General features: G+C 44.1%; 1 protein-coding gene across 1 annotated transcript in view; it reads left to right on the plus strand.

The window, feature by feature from the left end:
- Nucleotides 1-19,001, plus strand: part of NPHP4 (nephrocystin 4) — a 268,250-nt gene extending 249,249 nt beyond the window's left edge. Inside the window, exons 27-30 of the mRNA XM_040326547.1 lie at nt 5,606-5,777; nt 6,817-6,996; nt 16,625-16,765; nt 18,575-19,001. Of these exons, the coding sequence (XP_040182481.1) occupies nt 5,606-5,777; nt 6,817-6,996; nt 16,625-16,765; nt 18,575-18,733 (652 nt within the window). The 3' untranslated portion in view covers nt 18,734-19,001. The remainder of the gene's footprint in view (nt 1-5,605; nt 5,778-6,816; nt 6,997-16,624; nt 16,766-18,574) is intronic.
- The last annotated feature ends 206 nt before the right edge of the window (nt 19,002-19,207 follow it).

Here is a 19,207-nt window from a genome sequence, read left to right on the forward strand (position 1 = left end):
GCAGTTTTTGCGATTCGGCACTGCGTCGCTTTAACTGACAATTGCGCGGTCGTGCGACGTGGCTCCCAAACAAAATTGGCGTGCTTTTTTTCCCCACAAATAGAGCTTTCTTTTGGTGGTATTTGATCACCTTCTGCGGTTTTTATTTTTCGCGCTATAAACAAAAATAGAGCGACAATTTTGAAAAAAAACAATATTTTTTACTTTTTGCTATAATAAATATCCCCAAAAAAGATATAAAAAATGTTTTTTCCCTCAGTTTAGGCCGATACGTATTCTTCTACCTATTTTTGGTAAAAAAAAATCGCAATAAGCGTTTAACGATTGGTTTGTGCAAAATTTATAGCGTTTACAAAATAAGGGATAGTTTTATGGCATTTTACTACTAATGGCGGCGATCAGTGTTTTTTTTCGTGACTGCGACATTATGGCGGACACATCGGACACTTTTGACACATTTTTGGAACCATTGTCATTTTCACAGCAAAAAAGTGCTATAAAGTGCTTTTAATGTAATTTTTTTGCTTTTAACCACTTAAGGACCGCCTTCTGCACATATACGTCGGCAGAATGGCACGGCTGGGCAGATCAACGTATATGTACCGTGGGTCGCGGGCGCGCTCCCGCGACCCGGTCCGAAGCACCGGGACCGTGGGACCCGCGGACCCGATCACCGCTGGAGTCCCGCGATCGTTCCCCGGAGCTGAAGAACGGGGAGAGCCGTGTGTAAACCCAGCTTCCCCGTTCTTCACTGTGGCGGCGTCATCGATCGAGTGATCCCTTTTATAGGGAGACATAATCGATGACGTCACACCTACAGCCACACCCCCCTACAGTTGTAAACACACATTAGGTCACACATAACCCCATCAGCGCCCCCTTGTGGTTAACTCCCAAACTGCAATTGTCATTTTCACAGTAATCGGTGCATTTTAAATGCACTTTTTGCTGTGAAAATGACAATGGTCCCAAAAATGTGTCAAAATTGTCCGATGTGTCCGCCATAATGTCGTAGTCACGAAAAAAATCGCTGATCGCCGCCATTAGTGGTAAAAAAATGTTTTTTTATAAAAATGCAATAAAACTATCCCCTATTTTGTAAACGCTATTTTGCGCAAACCAACCGATTAAACGCTTATTGCGATTTTTTTTTTCTTACCAAAAATAGGTAGAAGAATACGTATCGGTCTAAACTGAGGAAAATTTTTTTTTTATATATATATATATATATATTTTTGGGGGATATTTATTATAGAAAAAAGTAAAAAATATTGAATTTTTTTCAAAACTGTCGCTCTATTTTTTTGTTTATAGCGCAAAAAATAAAAACCGCAGAGGTGATCAAATACCACCAAAATAAAGCTCTATTTGTGGGAAAAAAAGGACGCCAATTTTGTTTTGGAGCCACGTCGCATGACCGTGCAATTGTCAGTTAAAGCGACGCAGTCCCGATTTGCAAAAAGGAGCCAGGTCCTTTAGCTGCATTTTGGTCCGGGTCTTAAGTGGTTAACTAAGTAAATTCAAATTTTCCTGTTTAAAGTTTATTTTTCTGTTGTTTAAGAAGCCCCGATCTCTAGAATATTAATCTCGTCTTTAGCGCGGTCCCCCCTCCCCCCCGGCGATGGACGTTGCGGTTGCGCGGCTCCTCTCGGTGATCTATCGTATATCGTATATTTCTGTGACCGTTAATTTTTTTTTTTCCAGCTTCCAAATGAATTTATTGATCTTTGCGGCCTGCCTCTGTGTTTTCTCGGCGCACGGCATATTTATTTTCTTTATTGTCTGCATCCAATTTCCATTAAATAAGAATATCTTTGGGGGGTGAAGTCTGAGAAAAGTAATGCGCTGTCTTCGCCTTTCGTTGTATCGCGTTTTATGGCGCCGCAAATTCATCCCGAAACACGTTTATAAAAAGAGTCGGTAAAAATGTCGGTGCCAAGTATGTTGTTTTATGGCGGGCTCTGCGCTTGGTTCCGAAGATAAACGGCCGGCATTACGCGGTTAATTGTTTTATTGTGTTTGCGCTCCGACGTTATTTACCAATCGCCTGAAATATCTCCCCGAAAATTTATAGAGTCGAGGTGAGTCTGAGCAAGCGCCGCCGCCATTAGGAACGCAGTTTCTACTTGTGGACTTATCCAGGCCCATCTTCAGCTTCTTCAATATTAAGAAAGTACAATATCTGTAACGCCATTCGCTGTGACTGGGAAACTCCTCCCACTGTTTGCCTTTTCTCCTGCATCATGGTGGGCGGGCAACTCTAACACCGCAAGCTCTCTTCTGCTTTCATTTGGACATTTTCCAGCAGTGACATCCAACTGATGATGTAGACCGCATGTGTCAAACACAAGGCTCAGGGGCTGAATCCGGCCCGCCAGGCCATTTCATATGCCCCCCCCCCCTCTCCTGCAGCTGCGGCACCCCCCTTGTCTCCGCCCCACCTTGTCTTAGCATTCGGCAGCAGAGAGAAGGACCAAACTCCTCCACCAGATCCTGTGCTTCTCTGTGCAGCCACTGAAAGGCTTGTCTCTGCCACCCCCTCCTCTCCTGCAGCTGCGGCACCCCTCTAGTCCCCTCTAGGGAGTAGCAGCCTTGTGACATCATCAGTGATGTATGGGAGTAGCAGCATTGTGACGTCATCAGTGATGTATGGGAGTAGCAGCATTGTGACATCATCAGTGATGTATGGGAGTAGCAGCCTTGTGACGTCATCAGTGATGTATGGGAGTAGCAGCCTTGTGACGTCATCAGTGACGTGTGGGAGTAGCAGCATTGTGACATCATCAGTGGTGTATGGGAGTAGCAGCCTTGTGATGTCATCAGTGATGTATGGGAGTAGCAGCATTGTGACTTCATCAGTGACGTGTGGGAGTAGCAGCATTGTGACATCATCAGTGATGTATGGGAGTAGCAGCATTGTGACTTCATCAGTGACGTGTGGGAGTAGCAGCATTGTGACATCATCAGTGGTGTATGGGAGTAGCAGCATTGTGACGTCATCAGTGATGTATGGGAGTAGCAGCATTGTGACATCATTTGTCATAATAGGCGCCTCTAGTAGTTTAACTTGCTCTTGGTTAAGCCGGGGAAACCGAATGGTGGCCAAATAGGACCGCAGTTCCTCATGCGTGTGGGTTCGCCTTGTGACATCATTAGTGATGTATGGGAGTCGCAGCATTGTGACATCATCAGTGATGTATGGGAGTAGCAGCATTGTGATGTCATCAGTGACGTATGGGAGTAGCAGCATTGTGACGTCATCAGTGATGTATGGGAGTAGCAGCATTGTGACATCATCAGTGATGTATGGGAGTCGCAGCATTGTGACATCATCAGTGATGTATGGGAGTAGCAGCATTGTGACATCATCAGTGATGTATGGGAGTAGCAGCATTGTGACGTCATCAGTGATGTATGGGAGTAGCAGCATTGTGACATCATCAGTGACGTATGGGAGTAGCAGCATTGTGACGTCATCAGTGATGTATGGGAGTAGCAGCATTGTGACGTCATCAGTGATGTATGGGAGTAGCAGCCTTGTGACATCATCAGTGATGTATGGGAGTAGCAGCATTGTGACATCATCAGTGATGTATGGGAGTAGCAGCCTTGTGACATCATCAGTGATGTATGGGAGTAGCAGCATTGTGACGTCATCAGTGATGTATGGGAGTAGCAGCCTTGTGACATCATCAGTGATGTATGGGAGTAGCAGCATTGTGACATCATCAGTGATGTATGGGAGTAGCAGCCTTGTGACATCATCAGTGATGTATGGGAGTGGCAGCATTGTGACATCATCAGTGACGTATGGGAGTAGCAGCATTGTGACGTCATCAGTGACGTATGGGAGTAGCAGCATTGTGACGTCATCAGTGACGTATGGGAGTAGCAGCATTGTGACATCATCAGTGATGTATGGGAGTAGCAGCATTGTGACATCATCAGTGATGTATGGGAGTACCGGTAGCAGCATTGTGACATCATCAGTGATGTATGGGAGTAGCAGCATTGTGACGTCATCAGTGATGTATGGGAGTAGCAGCATTGTGACGTCATCAGTGATGTATGGGAGTAGCAGCATTGTGACGTCATCAGGGATGTATGGGAGTACCGGTAGCAGCATTGTGACGTCATCAGTGATGTATGGGAGTAGCAGCATTGTGACATCATCAGTGATGTATGGGAGTAGCAGCATTGTGACGTCATCAGTGACGTATGGGAGTAGCAGCGTTGTGACGTCATCAGTGACGTATGGGAGTAGCAGCGTTGTGACGTCATCAGTGATGTATGGGAGTAGCAGCATTGTGACATCATCAGTGATGTATGGGGGTAGCAGCATTGTGACGTCATCAGTGATGTATGGGAGTAGCAGCCTTGTGACATCAGTGATGTATGGGAGTAGCAGCATTGTGACGTCATCAGTGATGTATGGGAGTAACAGCATTGTGACATCATCAGTGATGTATGGGAGTAGCAGCATTGTGACGTCATCAGTGATGTATGGGAGTAGCAGCGTTGTGACATCATCAGTGATGTATGGGAGTAGCAGCATTGTGACATCATCAGTGATGTATGGGAGTAGCAGCATTGTGACGTCATCAGTGACGTATGGGAGTAGCAGCATTGTGATGTCATCAGTGATGTATGGGAGTAGCAGCATTGTGACGTCATCAGTGATGTATGGGAGTAGCAGCATTGTGACGTCATCAGTGATGTATGGGGGTAGCAGCCTTGTGACATCATCAGTGATGTATGGGAGTAGCAGCATTGTGACGTCATCAGTGATGTATGGGAGTAGCAGCATTGTGACGTCATCAGTGATGTATGGGAGTAGCAGCATTGTGACGTCATCAGTGATGTATGGGAGTAGCAGCATTGTGACGTCATCAGTGATGTATGGGAGTAGCAGCCTTGTGACGTCATCAGTGATGTATGGGAGTAGCAGCATTGTGACGTCATCAGTGATGTATGGGAGTAGCAGCATTGTGACATCATCAGTGATGTATGGGAGTAGCAGCATTGTGACATCATCAGTGATGTATGGGAGTAGCAGCCTTGTGACGTCATCAGTGATGTATGGGAGTAGCAGCATTGTGACGTCATCAGTGATGTATGGGAGTAGCAGCATTGTGACATCATCAGTGATGTATGGGAGTAGCAGCATTGTGACGTCATCAGTGATGTATGGTAGTAGTAGCAGCATTGTGACGTCATCAGTGATGTATGGGAGTAGCAGCCTTGTGACGTCATCAGTGATGTATGGGAGTAGCAGCATTGTGACATCATCAGTGATGTATGGGAGTAGCAGCATTGTGACGTCATCAGTGATGTATGGTAGTAGTAGCAGCATTGTGACGTCATCAGTGATGTATGGGAGTAGCAGCCTTGTGACGTCATCAGTGATGTATGGGAGTAGCAGCCTTGTGACGTCATCAGTGATGTATGGGAGTAGCAGCATTGTGACATCATCAGTGATGTATGGGAGTAGCAGCCTTGTGACGTCATCAGTGATGTATGGGAGTAGCAGCATTGTGACATCATCAGTGATGTATGGGAGTAGCAGCACTGTGACATCATCAGTGATTAATGTTATCTGACACAGGGACCGATGGCTGGCGGCTCCGATCCAGGTCTGGCAGATCTACGTCCATTCCCTGAAGAGGGTGGACCTCGGCTGTGTAACCGGTCAGCTCACGCAAATGTCTCTGGTCCTTCGAGGGACGCAAGCGGTGCGCAAAGTCCGAGCGTACACGTCTCACCCGCATGAGCTGAAGGTCAGTGATTTATACTTTACTCCCATTATACATTGTATTAAAAAGGGACGTCGGGTCTGTCTGCCGAGTGTCTGCAACTTCTCCCCCCCCACAGTCCCACATTTCCTATTTCCTGTATTGTTCCATCCCAGGGGCCTCCAGACTGTTCTTCAGACATTAGGAGGGTCCTACTGTGGCCAGTGGGAGTAGAAATTGTCTAATGTTTGGTGTCAGTGGGAGAAATAGTGTCTCATCATTGGTGTCAGTGGGAGAAATAGTGTCTCATCATTGGTGTCAGTGGGAGGAATAGTGTCCAATCATTGGTGTTAGTGGGAGGAATAGTGTCCCATCATTGGTGTCAGTGGGAGGAATAGTGTCCCATCATTGGTGTCAGTGGGAGGAATAGTGTCCCATCATTGGTGTCAGTGGGAGGAATAGTGTCCCATCATTGCTGTCAGTGGGAGGAATAGTGTCCCATCATTGGTATCAGTGGGGTGAATAGTGTCCCATCATTGGTGTCAGTTGGAGGAATAGTGTCCCATCATTGGTGTCAGTGGGAGGAATAGTGTCCCATCATTGGTGTCAGTGGGAGGAATAGTGTCCCATCATTGCTGTCAGTGGGAGGAATAGTGTCCCATCATTGGTGTCAGCGGGAGGAATAGTGTCCAATCATTGGTGTCAGTGGGAGGAATAGTGTCCCATCATTGGTGTCACTGGGAGGAATAGTGTCCCATCATTGGTGTCACTGGGAGGAATAGTGTCCCCCATCATTGGTGTCAGTGGGAGGAATAGTGTCCCATCATTGGTGTCAGTGGGAGGAATAGTGTCCCATCATTGGTGTCCGTGGGAGGAATAGTGTCCCATCATTGGTGTCAGTGGGAGGAATAGTGTCCCATCATTGGTGTCAGTGGGAGGAATAGTGTCCCATCATTGGTGTCAGTGGGAGGAATAGTGTCCCATCATTGCTTTCACCCCAAACTCGCTCATCCATGTCTTTATGAACCTTGCTTTGTTCTCTGGTACTCAGTCCCCAGAATTCAGTGTAACCCTTTGTGTGTAGGTGGATCCCACCGACGTGTTTGTTCTCCCGCCAAACGGCATCCAAGACCTTCACATCGCTGTGCGCCCCAACAAAGCCGGCAGCAGATTCATCTATCTCAACCTGGTGGACGTCGACCAACATCAGCTGGTGGCCTCCTGGCTGGTCTGTGTAGTGAGCCGGAATCCCATCATTTCTAAGGTGAGCCGTGGATTTCAATGTTCTTTTAACCCCTTTCAATACCGGGGCATTTTCACTCCCTTCCTGCCCAGACTAATTTTTAGTTTTCAGTGCTGTTGCACTTTAAATGACAATTGCGCGGTCATGCAACACTGTACCCAAACTAAATCTTTGTTTTTTTCCCCCCCCACAAATAGAGCTTTCGTTTGGTGGTATATCTCTGCGGTTTTTATTTTTTGCGCTATAAACAAAAATAGAGCGACAATTTAAAAAAAAACACTATTTTTCACTTTTTTATTTAATAAATATCACAATTTTTAAAAAAAAAATTTCCTCAGTTTAGGCCGATACGTATTCTTCTACCTATTTTTGGTAAAAAAAATCTCAATAATCGTATATTGATTGGTTTGCGCAAAAGTTATAGCGTCTACAAAATAGGTGATAGATTTATGGCATTTTTATTTTATTATTTTTTTTACTAGTATTGGCGGCGATTTGCGATTTTTTTACTGTGACCGTGACATTGCGGCGAACACATCGGACACTTTTGACGCGTTTTTGGGACCATTCACATTTATACAGCGATTAATGCTATAAATATGCATTGATTACTGTGTAAATGTGACTGGCAGGGAAGGGGTTAACCACTAGGGGGCGTTGAAGGGGTTAATATGTTCCCCAAGGTGTGTTCTAACTGTAGGGGGGAGGGGACTCTCAAGGGGAGGAGACCGATGTGTGTTCCTCTGTACTGGGAACACACATCGGTCTCCTCACCGCTGACAGGAGGTGGATCTGTGTGTTTACACCCAATCATTACACACACAGATCCACACTCCTGCCGTGATTACGGGCAATCGCGGCCGCTGGGCACCCGCGCCGGGTCACGAGCGCTGCCGCGGGCCCTAGATCGCCGGGAACACAGGACGTCATATGACGTCCACCCGGATCGGCAAGGGGTTCCTGCCGCCGTCATTTCACAATGACGCAGTATGGAAGTGGTTAAATTGATAGAAATATCGGGAACCGTTTCTGTGTTGTGCGCCTTTAATTGTTTATTTTTAATTTTAATAACATCAAAGCCAGACTGCAGGTATTACTATGGTTTTTAGTTTAGAGTACTATGGGGAAGGGTTGGAACCTCTTTTAGGTATTTTTGACGGATCTCGGATACCCCGTATGGGAACCTCCGCCAGACCCGTGTCTCCTGTTCTCCAAACGCAGCTGCAGCCTGCAGACTCGCCATAACCGGCCCTTATCCCCCCCCAATCACGAGTCAAGACACACAGGTGTTGAGGTTTAAACATGCAGAGCATCAAATCTTTGTTAAGAACCAAGCATACACTTTTAACCACTTCAGCCCCGGGACCATTCGACTGGCCAAAGACCAGAGCACTTTTCGCAATTCGGCACTGCGTCGCTTTAACTGACAATTGCGCGGTCGTGCGACGTGGCTCCCAAACATAATCCCCATGACAGGGGATAACCTAATCCTCAACAAGCTCCTGCCAGACCGACAAAGCCACACGGTGCCCTCTTCAGGTGGCCACACATATTGCAACACCATGCAGGAAAGTGGAAAAATGGGAGTAGAGGACACCACGTTGGCCAAGATGACCACCTGCAGCTCATGACAGGGGACAACCTCATCCTCAACTAGCTCCTGCTAGCCTGAGAAAGCGACACAGCGCCCTCTTCAGGTTGGCAAACCTATCACAACGCCATGGAGGAAGGTGGAAAAATAGCGCTTGACCTGTAGTTTTATCTCACTGGTATAGCTGTCTTAAAGTATTGATGTAAGTGATCCAGTTTGAGGGCAGGCAGCTTCTCCGCCCCAGAGAATCTCCTTGGTCTCTTTGGCTTGTAGGGTAATGTAACAGAAATGGAGATTGAAGAGTCACACCACGGGTAAAAGATCCAGATGCAACTTTATTCTGATATGGGGGGAAATCAAAAAAAGTCCTAACGCGTTTCGGCAGTCCAAGAGTGCCCCCTCTTCACCAGGGCTAGAAAAATATAAGGACCTCTCCATATCAATATTATATCAATACAATATCCTTTCCTTGGAATCATATTTCTTTTAAAAAAAATGGGGAGTAGATGACATCACGTTGGCCAGGATATCCAGTTGCAGCCCATGACCGGGGACAACCTCATCCTCAACAAGCTCCTGCCAGCCTAAGGAAGCCACACAGTGCCCTCTTCAGGTCGGCAGACATATTGCAACCCAACCTGCCCCTGCTTTTCCCAGAGTAGAGTAGATGACATCACGTTGGCCAGGATATCCAGTTGCAGCCCATGACAGGGGACAAGAAAAATTTGTATATCCAGGGCGCTCCAAGAATTTGAATACTGACAGATAAAGTCTGTGTTGGAGAGGGTAGCAGATCTTCACACACTTTAGGCAGCACTCAGGGAGACAAGCGATCTCTAATGGGAACAGAAAAACAAACAAGGCGCCTCTAAGTGCAGAAATATAAAACTTATAATATCCCCTAAAGGGGTTAAAAACACTTACAAGATGGTGGATGAAGCAGGCATGTAGCAGGTAAGTGTGTCCAGAAGATGTTCCAGTGGCAGGGCAGTCACAGTCTGATGATAAAGCTTCCAGGGAAGTCCACAGGATAACAGCAAATTTGTGCTGAGTGTTTAGAAAACTCAATGGTGATGGAGCCTGGGGATGATGTCAGAGGAAGCGAGACGAAAACCAGCATGGAACACAACCAGGAAGAGGGCAGGAAGTGTGTCATAGAGGCGGGATGCGTTTCGGAACAGCTCATTGGTTCCTTCTTCAGCCAGTCACTGGCTGTTATCCTGTGGACTTCCCTGGAAGCTTTATCATCAGACTGGGACTGCCCTGCCACTGGAACATCTTCTGGACACACTTACCTGCTACATGCCTGCTTCATCCACCATCGTGTAAGTGTTTTTAACCCCTTTAGGGGATATTAAAAGTGTTATATTTCTGCACTTAGAGGCGCCTTGTTTGTTTTTCATGACAGGGGACAACCCCATCCTCAACAAGCTCCTGCCAGCCTGAGGAAGCCACACAGTGCCCTCTTCAGGCTGGCAGACATATTGCAACCCAACCTGCCCCTGCTTTGCCCAGAGTAGAGTAGATGACATCACGTTGGCCAGGATATCCAGTTGCAGCCCATGACATGGGACAACCTCATCATCAAGCTCCTGCCAGCCTTAGAAAGTGACACAGCTCCCTCTATAGGTTAGAAAACATATCAAAACGCCATGGAGGAAGGTGGAAAAATATAGCTGTCTTAAAGTATTGATGTAAGTGATCCAGTTCGAGGGCAGGCAGCTTCTCCGCCCCAGAGGATCTCCTTGGCTTGTAGGGTAATGTAACAGAAATGGAGATTGAAGAGCCACACCATGGCTAAAAGATCCAGATGCAACTTTATTCTGATATGGGGGCAAATCAAAAAAGTTTCGGCAGTCCAAGAGCGCCCCCTCTTCACCAGGGCCAGAAAAATATAAGGTCCTCTCCATATCAATATGATACCAATACAATATCCTTTCCTTGGGGTCATATTAAAAAAAAAGGGCAGATGACACCATGTTGACCAAGATGGCAACCTGGAGCCCATGACAGGGGACAACCTCATCCTCAACAAGCTCCTGCCAGCCTGAGAAAGCCACACAGTGCCCTCTTCAGGTCGGCAGACACATTGCAACCCTGCTTTGCCCAAAAGGTTAAATCTGAAGCTGATCTTGAATTCACGTTTTATTGTATCAGTTTTATCTTTTTCTAGTGAAGGGGAAGTTCTTACACTTGAGCCGTGTTTCTATCCCAGCCCAGTACGGGAGGCTGTGTGTGGTATTTGGCGGCAGAGGAGCGATGTTCATCTAGAAGAAGAAAATGGAGTTCTAGGACATTAGTGCCCATCACATGGCCATCCATCATCCGGGCTTCCTTCCAGCTTTACTGCCCTCTCATGGACCGCCCTACAAAGTTTCCAACGTTCGGAGGGAAAACGTCCTCCGGCCCCTGACAGTGTTTAATGAGCGCTTAATGGGCAGCCATTGATTTTCATGGCTATCCTCTGAGTTTCTAGTCCCCGCCGGTTTATTAAAACCAATCAGACGCCGAGTCCTGAAATGTACTTGTGGCCTTTATAAGAGTCGTAATGTTCCAACGGCGAAATGAAGATTCTGATTGAGCGCAGAAAGGAGGCGGAATGTTTATTTGTAATATCCGGATATCGGAGAGAGCGGGGAAAGGAACGGGGAATGCTGCCTGCAAAATGTTCCTGAAAAGCGCCGATTTTATATTTAACCATTTGCCATCCACAGAAGGCATGTGTGGGGTTACAAAGAGGGTGGGGTTTAACGGCCATGCGCTGCACATGTGCGTTTATGGGAGGAGGATGTAACTGTGCTGCAGCGCGCCATAGCAACAATTGGTTGTGTTTTTCCTTGACCTAATTATATTGGCTGTGGTTTAAAGGGAAGCAGAGGTCAGTAGTGAGTGAGGCAGAGTTCAGGGGTCAGTAGTAGGTGAGGGAGAGTTCAGGGGTCAGTAGTAGGTGAGGCAGAGTTCAGGGGTCAGTAGTAGGTGAGGCAGAGTTCAGGGGTCAGTAGTAGGGGAGGCAGAGTTCAGAGGTCAGTAGTGAGTGAGGCAGAGTTCATAGGTCAGTAGTGAGTGAGGCAGAGTTCAGGGGTCAGTAGTGAGTGAGGCAGAGTTCATAGGTCAGTAGTGAGTGAGGCAGAGTTCATAGGTCAGTAGTGAGTGAGGCAGAGTTCAGAGGTCAGTAATAAGTGAGGCAGAGTTCAGGGGTCAGTAGTGAGTGAGGCAGAGTTCAGGGGTCAGTAGTGAGTGAGGCAGAGTTCAGGGGTCAGTAGTAGGTGAGGCAGAGTTCAGGGGTCAGTAGTAGGTGAGGCAGAGTTCAGGGGTCAGTAGTGGGTGAGGCAGAGTTCAGGGGTCAGTAGTGGGTGAGGCAGAGTTCAGGGGTCAGTAGTGGGTGAGGCAGAGTTCAGGGGTCAGTAGTAGGTGAGGCAGAGTTCAGGGGTCAGTAGTAGGTGAGGCAGAGTTCAGGGGTCAGTAGTAGGTGAGGCAGAGTTCAGGGGTCAGTAGTAGGTGAGGCAGAGTTCAGGGGTCAGTAGTGGGTGAGGCAGAGTTCAGGGGTCAGTAGTGGGCGAGGCAGAGTTCAGGGGTCAGTAGTGGGCGAGGCAGAGTTCAGGGGTCAGTAGTGGGCGAGGCAGAGTTCAGGGGTCAGTAGTGGGCGAGGCAGAGTTCAGGGGTCAGTAGTGGGCGAGGCAGAGTTCAGGGGTCAGTAGTGGGCGAGGCAGAGTTCAGGGGTCAGTAGTGGGCGAGGCAGAGTTCAGGGGTCAGTAGTGGGCGAGGCAGAGTTCAGGGGTCAGTAGTGGGCGAGGCAGAGTTCAGGGGTCAGTAGTGGGCGAGGCAGAGTTCAGGGGTCAGTAGTGGGTGAGGCAGAGTTCAGGGGTCAGTAGTGGGTGAGGCAGAGTTCAGGGGTCAGTAGTGGGTGAGGCAGAGTTTAGGGGTCAGTAGTGGGTGAGGCAGAGTTTAGGGGTCAGTAGTAGGTGAGGCAGAGTTCAGGGGTCAGTAGTGGGTGAGGCAGAGTTCAGGGGTCAGTAGTGGGTGAGGCAGAGTTCAGGGGTCAGTAGTGGGTGAGGCAGAGTTCAGAGGTCAGTAGTGGGTGAGGCAGAGTTCAGGGGTCAGTAGTAGGTGAGGCAGAGTTCAGGGGTCAGTAGTGGGTGAGGCAGAGTTCAGAGGTCAGTAGTGGGTGAGGCAGAGTTCAGGGGTCAGTAGTGGGTGAGGCAGAGTTCAGGGGTCAGTAGTAGGTGAGGCAGAGTTCAGGGGTCAGTAGTGGGTGAGGCAGAGTTCAGTAGTAGGTGAGGCAGAGTTCAGGGGTCAGTAGTGGGTGAGGCAGAGTTTAGGGGTCAGTAGTGGGTGAGGCAGAGTTTAGGGGTCAGTAGTGGGTGAGGCAGAGTTTAGGGGTCAGTAGTGGGTGAGGCAGAGTTTAGGGGTCAGTAGTGGGTGAGGCAGAGTTTAGGGGTCAGTAGTGGGTGAGGCAGAGTTTAGGGGTCAGTAGTGGGTGAGGCAGAGTTCAGAGGTCAGTAGTGGGTGAGGCAGAGTTCAGAGGTCAGTAGTAGGTGAGGCAGAGTTCAGAGGTCAGTAGTAGGTGAAGCAAAGTTCAGAGGTCAGTAGTAGGTGAAGCAGAGGCCACCCCCAAACCCCTGGCACCCCATTCACTTCCAACTACTGACATCCATGACTGACACCCCCAACTAATATGTGAGGTGATATTGGAACCCCCCATCCTGTGCACCGCACACGTTGCACCCATAGAGGACACCCCACTGCTTCTCATCCATGTATTGCAGGTCCTTCATCACCCGATGTGACTCGGCTGCAAGCCCTGCTGTAGTTGTGTGGGCGGAGCTTATCATGGAGGAGGGGCAGTGGCACCAGAACAGATGACAGGAGTGAAACTCTTTGTATCTCACACTTTGTGTATAATCAATAAATAAAAAGTAAAAATGCAATTAAAATGGTGAAGACGTTTTTTCCTGTTGCCCCCGGAGTAGGCAGCAGCCCAGTTTGCCTCACCGGTAATGACTGAGCGGGTAGCGCTGTGCGCGTCGCTGCGGTTTCTCTGTTCCCGGTAAATAGACAGCGATTATTTTGCATTATGATAAATTGCTGGCGCGCTCTCTCTGAAAAGGGATTATTAGGAGCTGACATGTATAATTTTGCTCGGCTGTTCATTGTTAAAACAATCTGAATTGGTGTGTCTGGCGTTCGATCCTCGGGGAGCCGCAATGAGACGTTCCAATCTGAAAATATTACCGCTCTCCTGTAATTTGTTTCTGAAAGTGCCGTGCGCGCCGGATCCGCCGCCTCTAATGGAAACGGATTAATGAGCTGAGGAGCGTGCGCAGCCGCTACGTGGGGCTCTACGGCCTGAGCGCTACTCTGCTTCTAACCACGCATTACATCCGACCCGCGATCAGATGTGACCATACACTTATAGAAATGTCCTTCTGAGATCCTATTACTGAGGGTTCAAATGCTTCCTTTCCTGGAGAAAATGCAGCTCTGGGCTCCCTACTGACCGGGGGGCGGGGTCAGAGGTCACATTGGCAGAACTTCCCCTTTATCAGAAAACATTTTATTTATTGATTTCTTTATAATATTATAATTTTTTTATAAAAATTATTTCATGGTTATTTTTTTAATAATTTTATTCAATGATTATTTTAATTTTAAACTATTAGTATTTAATAAATATTTAATCTAATGATTACTGTATAATATATATATACATTTTTTTTAATTCTATATTTTATTTTAAGCAATTTTTAAACAAAGCAAACAAAAAGTAAATAAATAAACCAAAAAAAAGTATTATTTACATTTTATTTTATTAAATGCTTATTTTATAAAATAATTATTTAAAGTGGGAGGTAAGGCTCTCAGCGGCTCGCTAAGAGGCTGAGCCGGGTGACGGTCCAGGCATGTGGGCAGATCCCGACTCCATTCGCGTTGAAGGGGCGGGGTCAGAGGTCACATTGGCTGAACTTCCCCTTTATCAGAAAACATTTTATTTCATGATTATTTTATAAAAATTATTTCATGGTTATTTTTTTATTTAATGATTATTTTAATTTTAGAATATTATTATTTAATTTAATGATTGTATACTATTATTTTTTTTTTAATGATTGCTGTAATATATATATATATATATATATATATATATATATATATATATATATATATATATATATATATATATATATATATAAAATACAGCAATCATTAAAAAACAAAAAATAATAAATAAAATAAAAATTATTACATTATTTTATTTAAAATTGAACCATATGCAATTTGTTTCTCATTTTATATATATATAGTGAGAAAAAAATGCTTACGGTTCTATTTTAAATAAAATAATCATGTAATAATTTTTATTTTATTTATTATTTTATTTAAAATAGAACCATATGCATTTTTTTCTCACTATATTTATTTATTTATTTATATATATATATATATATATAATGAGAAACAAATTGCATATGGTTCTATTTTAAATAAAATAATCATGTAATAATATTTATTTTTTTATTAGCAAACTTAAAAAAAAAATACAACACATAATACAATATAATAACAATACATTTACAACACCAATGTAAAAAATAAAAAAAATAAACAAGCATAATATCAAAATTAACTTAAATAATTGTGTTTTAAAATAATAATATTATTATTGAATAATAATAAAATAATTATAATATAAAAACAAATCCTGAAATACACACATGGAAAAAAAAAATAACAGGGGTTATATTCTTCCCTTACTCTATCCAAAATGAGAATAAAAATGCCTATAGTTCCATTTTATATAAAATTATCATGTAATATTTTTTTGTCACCAGGAAAGTAATAGAGGGAAGAGTAAAGGGAAATCTCCCCAATGGGACACACATGGCGGGAAAAAAAAAACAGGGGTTATATCCTTCCCTTACCTTATCCAAAATGAGAAAAAAAATGCATATGGTTCTATTTTAAATAAAATAATCATGTAATAATTTTTATTTATTTTTTTATTAGCAAACTTAAAAAAAATACAAGACATAATACAATATAATAACAATACATTTACAACACCAATGTAAAAAAATAAAATAAACAAGCATAATATCAAAATTAACTTAAATAATTGTGTTTTAAAATAATAATATTATTATTGAATAATAATAAAATAATTATAATATAAAAACAAATCCTGAAATACACACATGGAAAAAAAATAACAGGGGTTCTATCCTTCCCTTACTCTATCCAAAATGAGAATAAAAATGCCTATAGTTCCATTTTATATAAAATAATCATGTAATAATTTTTGTCACCAGGAAAGTAATAGAGGGAAGAGTAAAGGGAAATCTCCCCAATGGCGGGGAAAAAAACAAAACAGGGGTTATATCCTTCCCTTATCCAAATTGAGAAAAAAAATGCCTATGTTTCTATTTTAAATAAAATAATCAATCGGGTAATCATTAAAAAAAATACAAGACATAATACAATATAATAACAATACATGGCAATACATTTACAACACCAATGTAAAAAAAAAACAATACAAAAAAAAAACTAAACAAGCATAATATCAAAAATAACTTAAATAATTGTGTTTTAAAATAATCCTGAAATAATATTATTATTGAATTATAATAAAAATAATTATAATATTAAAAAAAATCCTGAAATATTTTTTTTAAAACAACAACAAAAATATTTTATGTTTTCAAAATATTTTTAATATAAAAAAATCCTGAAATAATTTTTTTTTAAAACAACAACAAAAATATTTTATGTTTTCAAAATAATTATAATATAAAAAAATCCTGAATTTTTTTTTTTTAAACAACAAAAAAATATTTTATGTTTTCAAAATAATTATAATATAAAAAAAAAAATCCTGAAATAAAAAATAATTTAAACGACAACAAATATTTCTCTTTCGTTCATAGACGGACACAGCCTTCATTGACCTTAGGGTTATGCTTCTTAAATCTTCTGGTAGGAAGAAGCATAACCCTAAGGTCAATGAAGGCTGTGTCCGTCTATGAAACGTACAAAAATCCTTTTTTTATGTTTTCGAAGGCCTTTGAAATCACAGTTCCCTCCGGAGAGAAGGGCTGCAACAAACGGATCACCTATACAAACCCCTATCCGGGAAGGAAGAGGTACTCCCTCCATACAAACAGGGCGGACCTACTGCAGTTCAAGGAGAACACCTTCGAGGTAACGCCCACTACTTACCTTTTTCTTGCTGGTATTCTTTAATGGTGTGGACCTGGGTGTGTTGTCATGCCGGAGTTCCCTCCTTTATTTCCCGGGACTCGAGGTCATCGATATCCATAGAATTATATTCTATTAGAAATATGTGAAGACTTAAATCCTAAAACATTATAGAAAGCTGATATAACGCAGCGCTTTACAATGTATAGGGGGGGTATCCCCCCCCCCAATCTCCTTGTAACGCCCCCCTTCACCCTCACCTCACATGATACCACAGTGCTCAGAGCCAGCTGCCCCGGGCACCGTGGTATCATGTGAGGTGGGGGGGTGAAAGGGGCAGCCAGCTGTGAGCACAAACCGTTCATGTGCTAACAAAGAGCATGCAGATCGCAGGAGAGAGCAGAGAGATGAGCTCACAAGTGTGCTGCTACTTTTACTGTGGGTCTCAAATGACCTGGGCTCAGAGGAAGTGAATTCAATGATTCTGCCCATTGGAATGGCAGAATAAAAGCACAAAAGAAATGGTACCGGGGTGACGCCTATAGCTGCATATCACCGCGGTATAACCCCTGAAAGCCGAGTATGTATGTGTGTGTACGGTTGGCGCTAAGGGGATATACATCAGTCTGGTTAGCAGGGCCGCCATCAGGGGGGGTACAGGCAGTACACCTGTAAGGGGCCCGGAGGTCCCCAGGGCCCAGATGGCAACCCCCCCTTTTTTTTAATTAAAATATTTTTATTATTTTTTATATATATATATATATATATTTTTTTTATTAGGGCCCTGGATGCCCCCCCCCTTTTTTTTTATAATTTTTTCTTTTTTTTTTATATATATATATATATATATATATATATTTTTTATTAAAGGGCCCAGAGGTCCCCAGGGCCCTGGATGGAGCCCCCCTTCCCCCTTTTTTTTTATTAAAATGTTTTTATTATTTTTTTGATATATATATTTTTATTAAAGGGCCCAGAGGGGCCCGGAGGTCCCCAGGGCCCTGGATGACAACCCCCCCCTTTTTTTTAAAACATTTTTTTTAATATATATTTTTATTATTAAAGGGCCCAGAGGTCCCCAGGGCACCGGATGGCAACCCCCCCATTTTTTTTTTTTTATGTTTTTATTATTCTTTTTTTTTTTATATATACTGTATATATATATATATAATATATTTTTTCATTATTATTATTATTAAAGGGCCCAGAGGTCCCCAGGGCCCCGGATGGCAAACCCCCCCCCCTTTTTTTTATAATTTTTTTTTATTTTATTTTTTATATATATATACCGTGTATGTATATATATATATATATATATATATATACCATATATATATATATATATATATATATATTTTTTTTTAATTAAAGGGCCCCCCTTTTTTTCTTTTTTATAAAAAAATTGTTTTTACTTATTTTTTATTAAAGAGCCCAGAGAGGACTTCTCAATTTGCGACAGCTTCCCAATTTGAGGCAGCAGCACCCCCCCCCCCCCGGTTCTCTGTCTGCTTCAGGGGGCCCATGCCTGAAGCTGTGTAAGGGTCCCCATAATTCCTGATGGCAGGGCCCTGCTGGTTAGTCTCATGTTTCATGCCCTGGGGGAAGTCAGGGAAGGGCCTTGGCAAGCATTCAGCCCGGGCATCTCTCGGGGGGTAGATCCGGATTGCAGCCTCAGAATTGGGGTGTGGCTTTGATCATGGGGGGGAGGGGCCAGGGATATAAACCCAGGGGGCGGTAGCTAGAGAGGATACAAGAGCCAATAGCATTACTTGGAAAGGTTTTCTTCTTTGATTGGATGATTATTTCTCTCAGGTGGGGGCGGGGGAAACCTACACCATCGGACTTCGCTTCGCTCCCAGCGACAGCGGCGGATTGGAAGAGATTCTCATATTTATCAACGACCACGAAGATAAAAACGAGGAGACGTTCTGCGTCAAGGTCATCTACGAGCAAACGAGGAAAACCCTCTGAGGGTTCTGATTGGTCTGAAATTTTACATTTCCAGAATGATGGACGATGCTTGGAATGGTAAAGCCCGGCTTTTCTGGGTTAGAACCTCTGCTGAGCTTTTATTGCTGGTGACTCCCCGCCGTACTCCGACGCACGCGGTGTCACCGGGACGGGAATTGGGTGGAAATCCCCCCAACAGAAGCCCTATTAGATGGAGAGGTGTAACGCCTCTGTTGTGTGTTTATTACAGTCTATTGTTGTGTTTCTCAACCAGAGCGCCCCCCCCGGGAAAAACACCCTAGTGTGTCAGTTGGGTCCCCCTCGGGTGCCGCAATCAGGAGCCCCCGTGTGCCCCGGATCAGAGATGGATAGAGGACTCTAATCTGGGGGGGGGGGGACTCTTTGGTAATGGGGGGATTCTGATGGGGAGCCTCTGTCATGGGAGGTTCTGATGTGATGGGAGGTTTTATACATGGGGGGACACTGTGATCAGGG

This window comes from Rana temporaria, chromosome 10 (assembly GCF_905171775.1).
Source record: "Rana temporaria chromosome 10, aRanTem1.1, whole genome shotgun sequence".
Taxonomy (NCBI): Eukaryota; Metazoa; Chordata; class Amphibia; order Anura; family Ranidae; genus Rana; species Rana temporaria.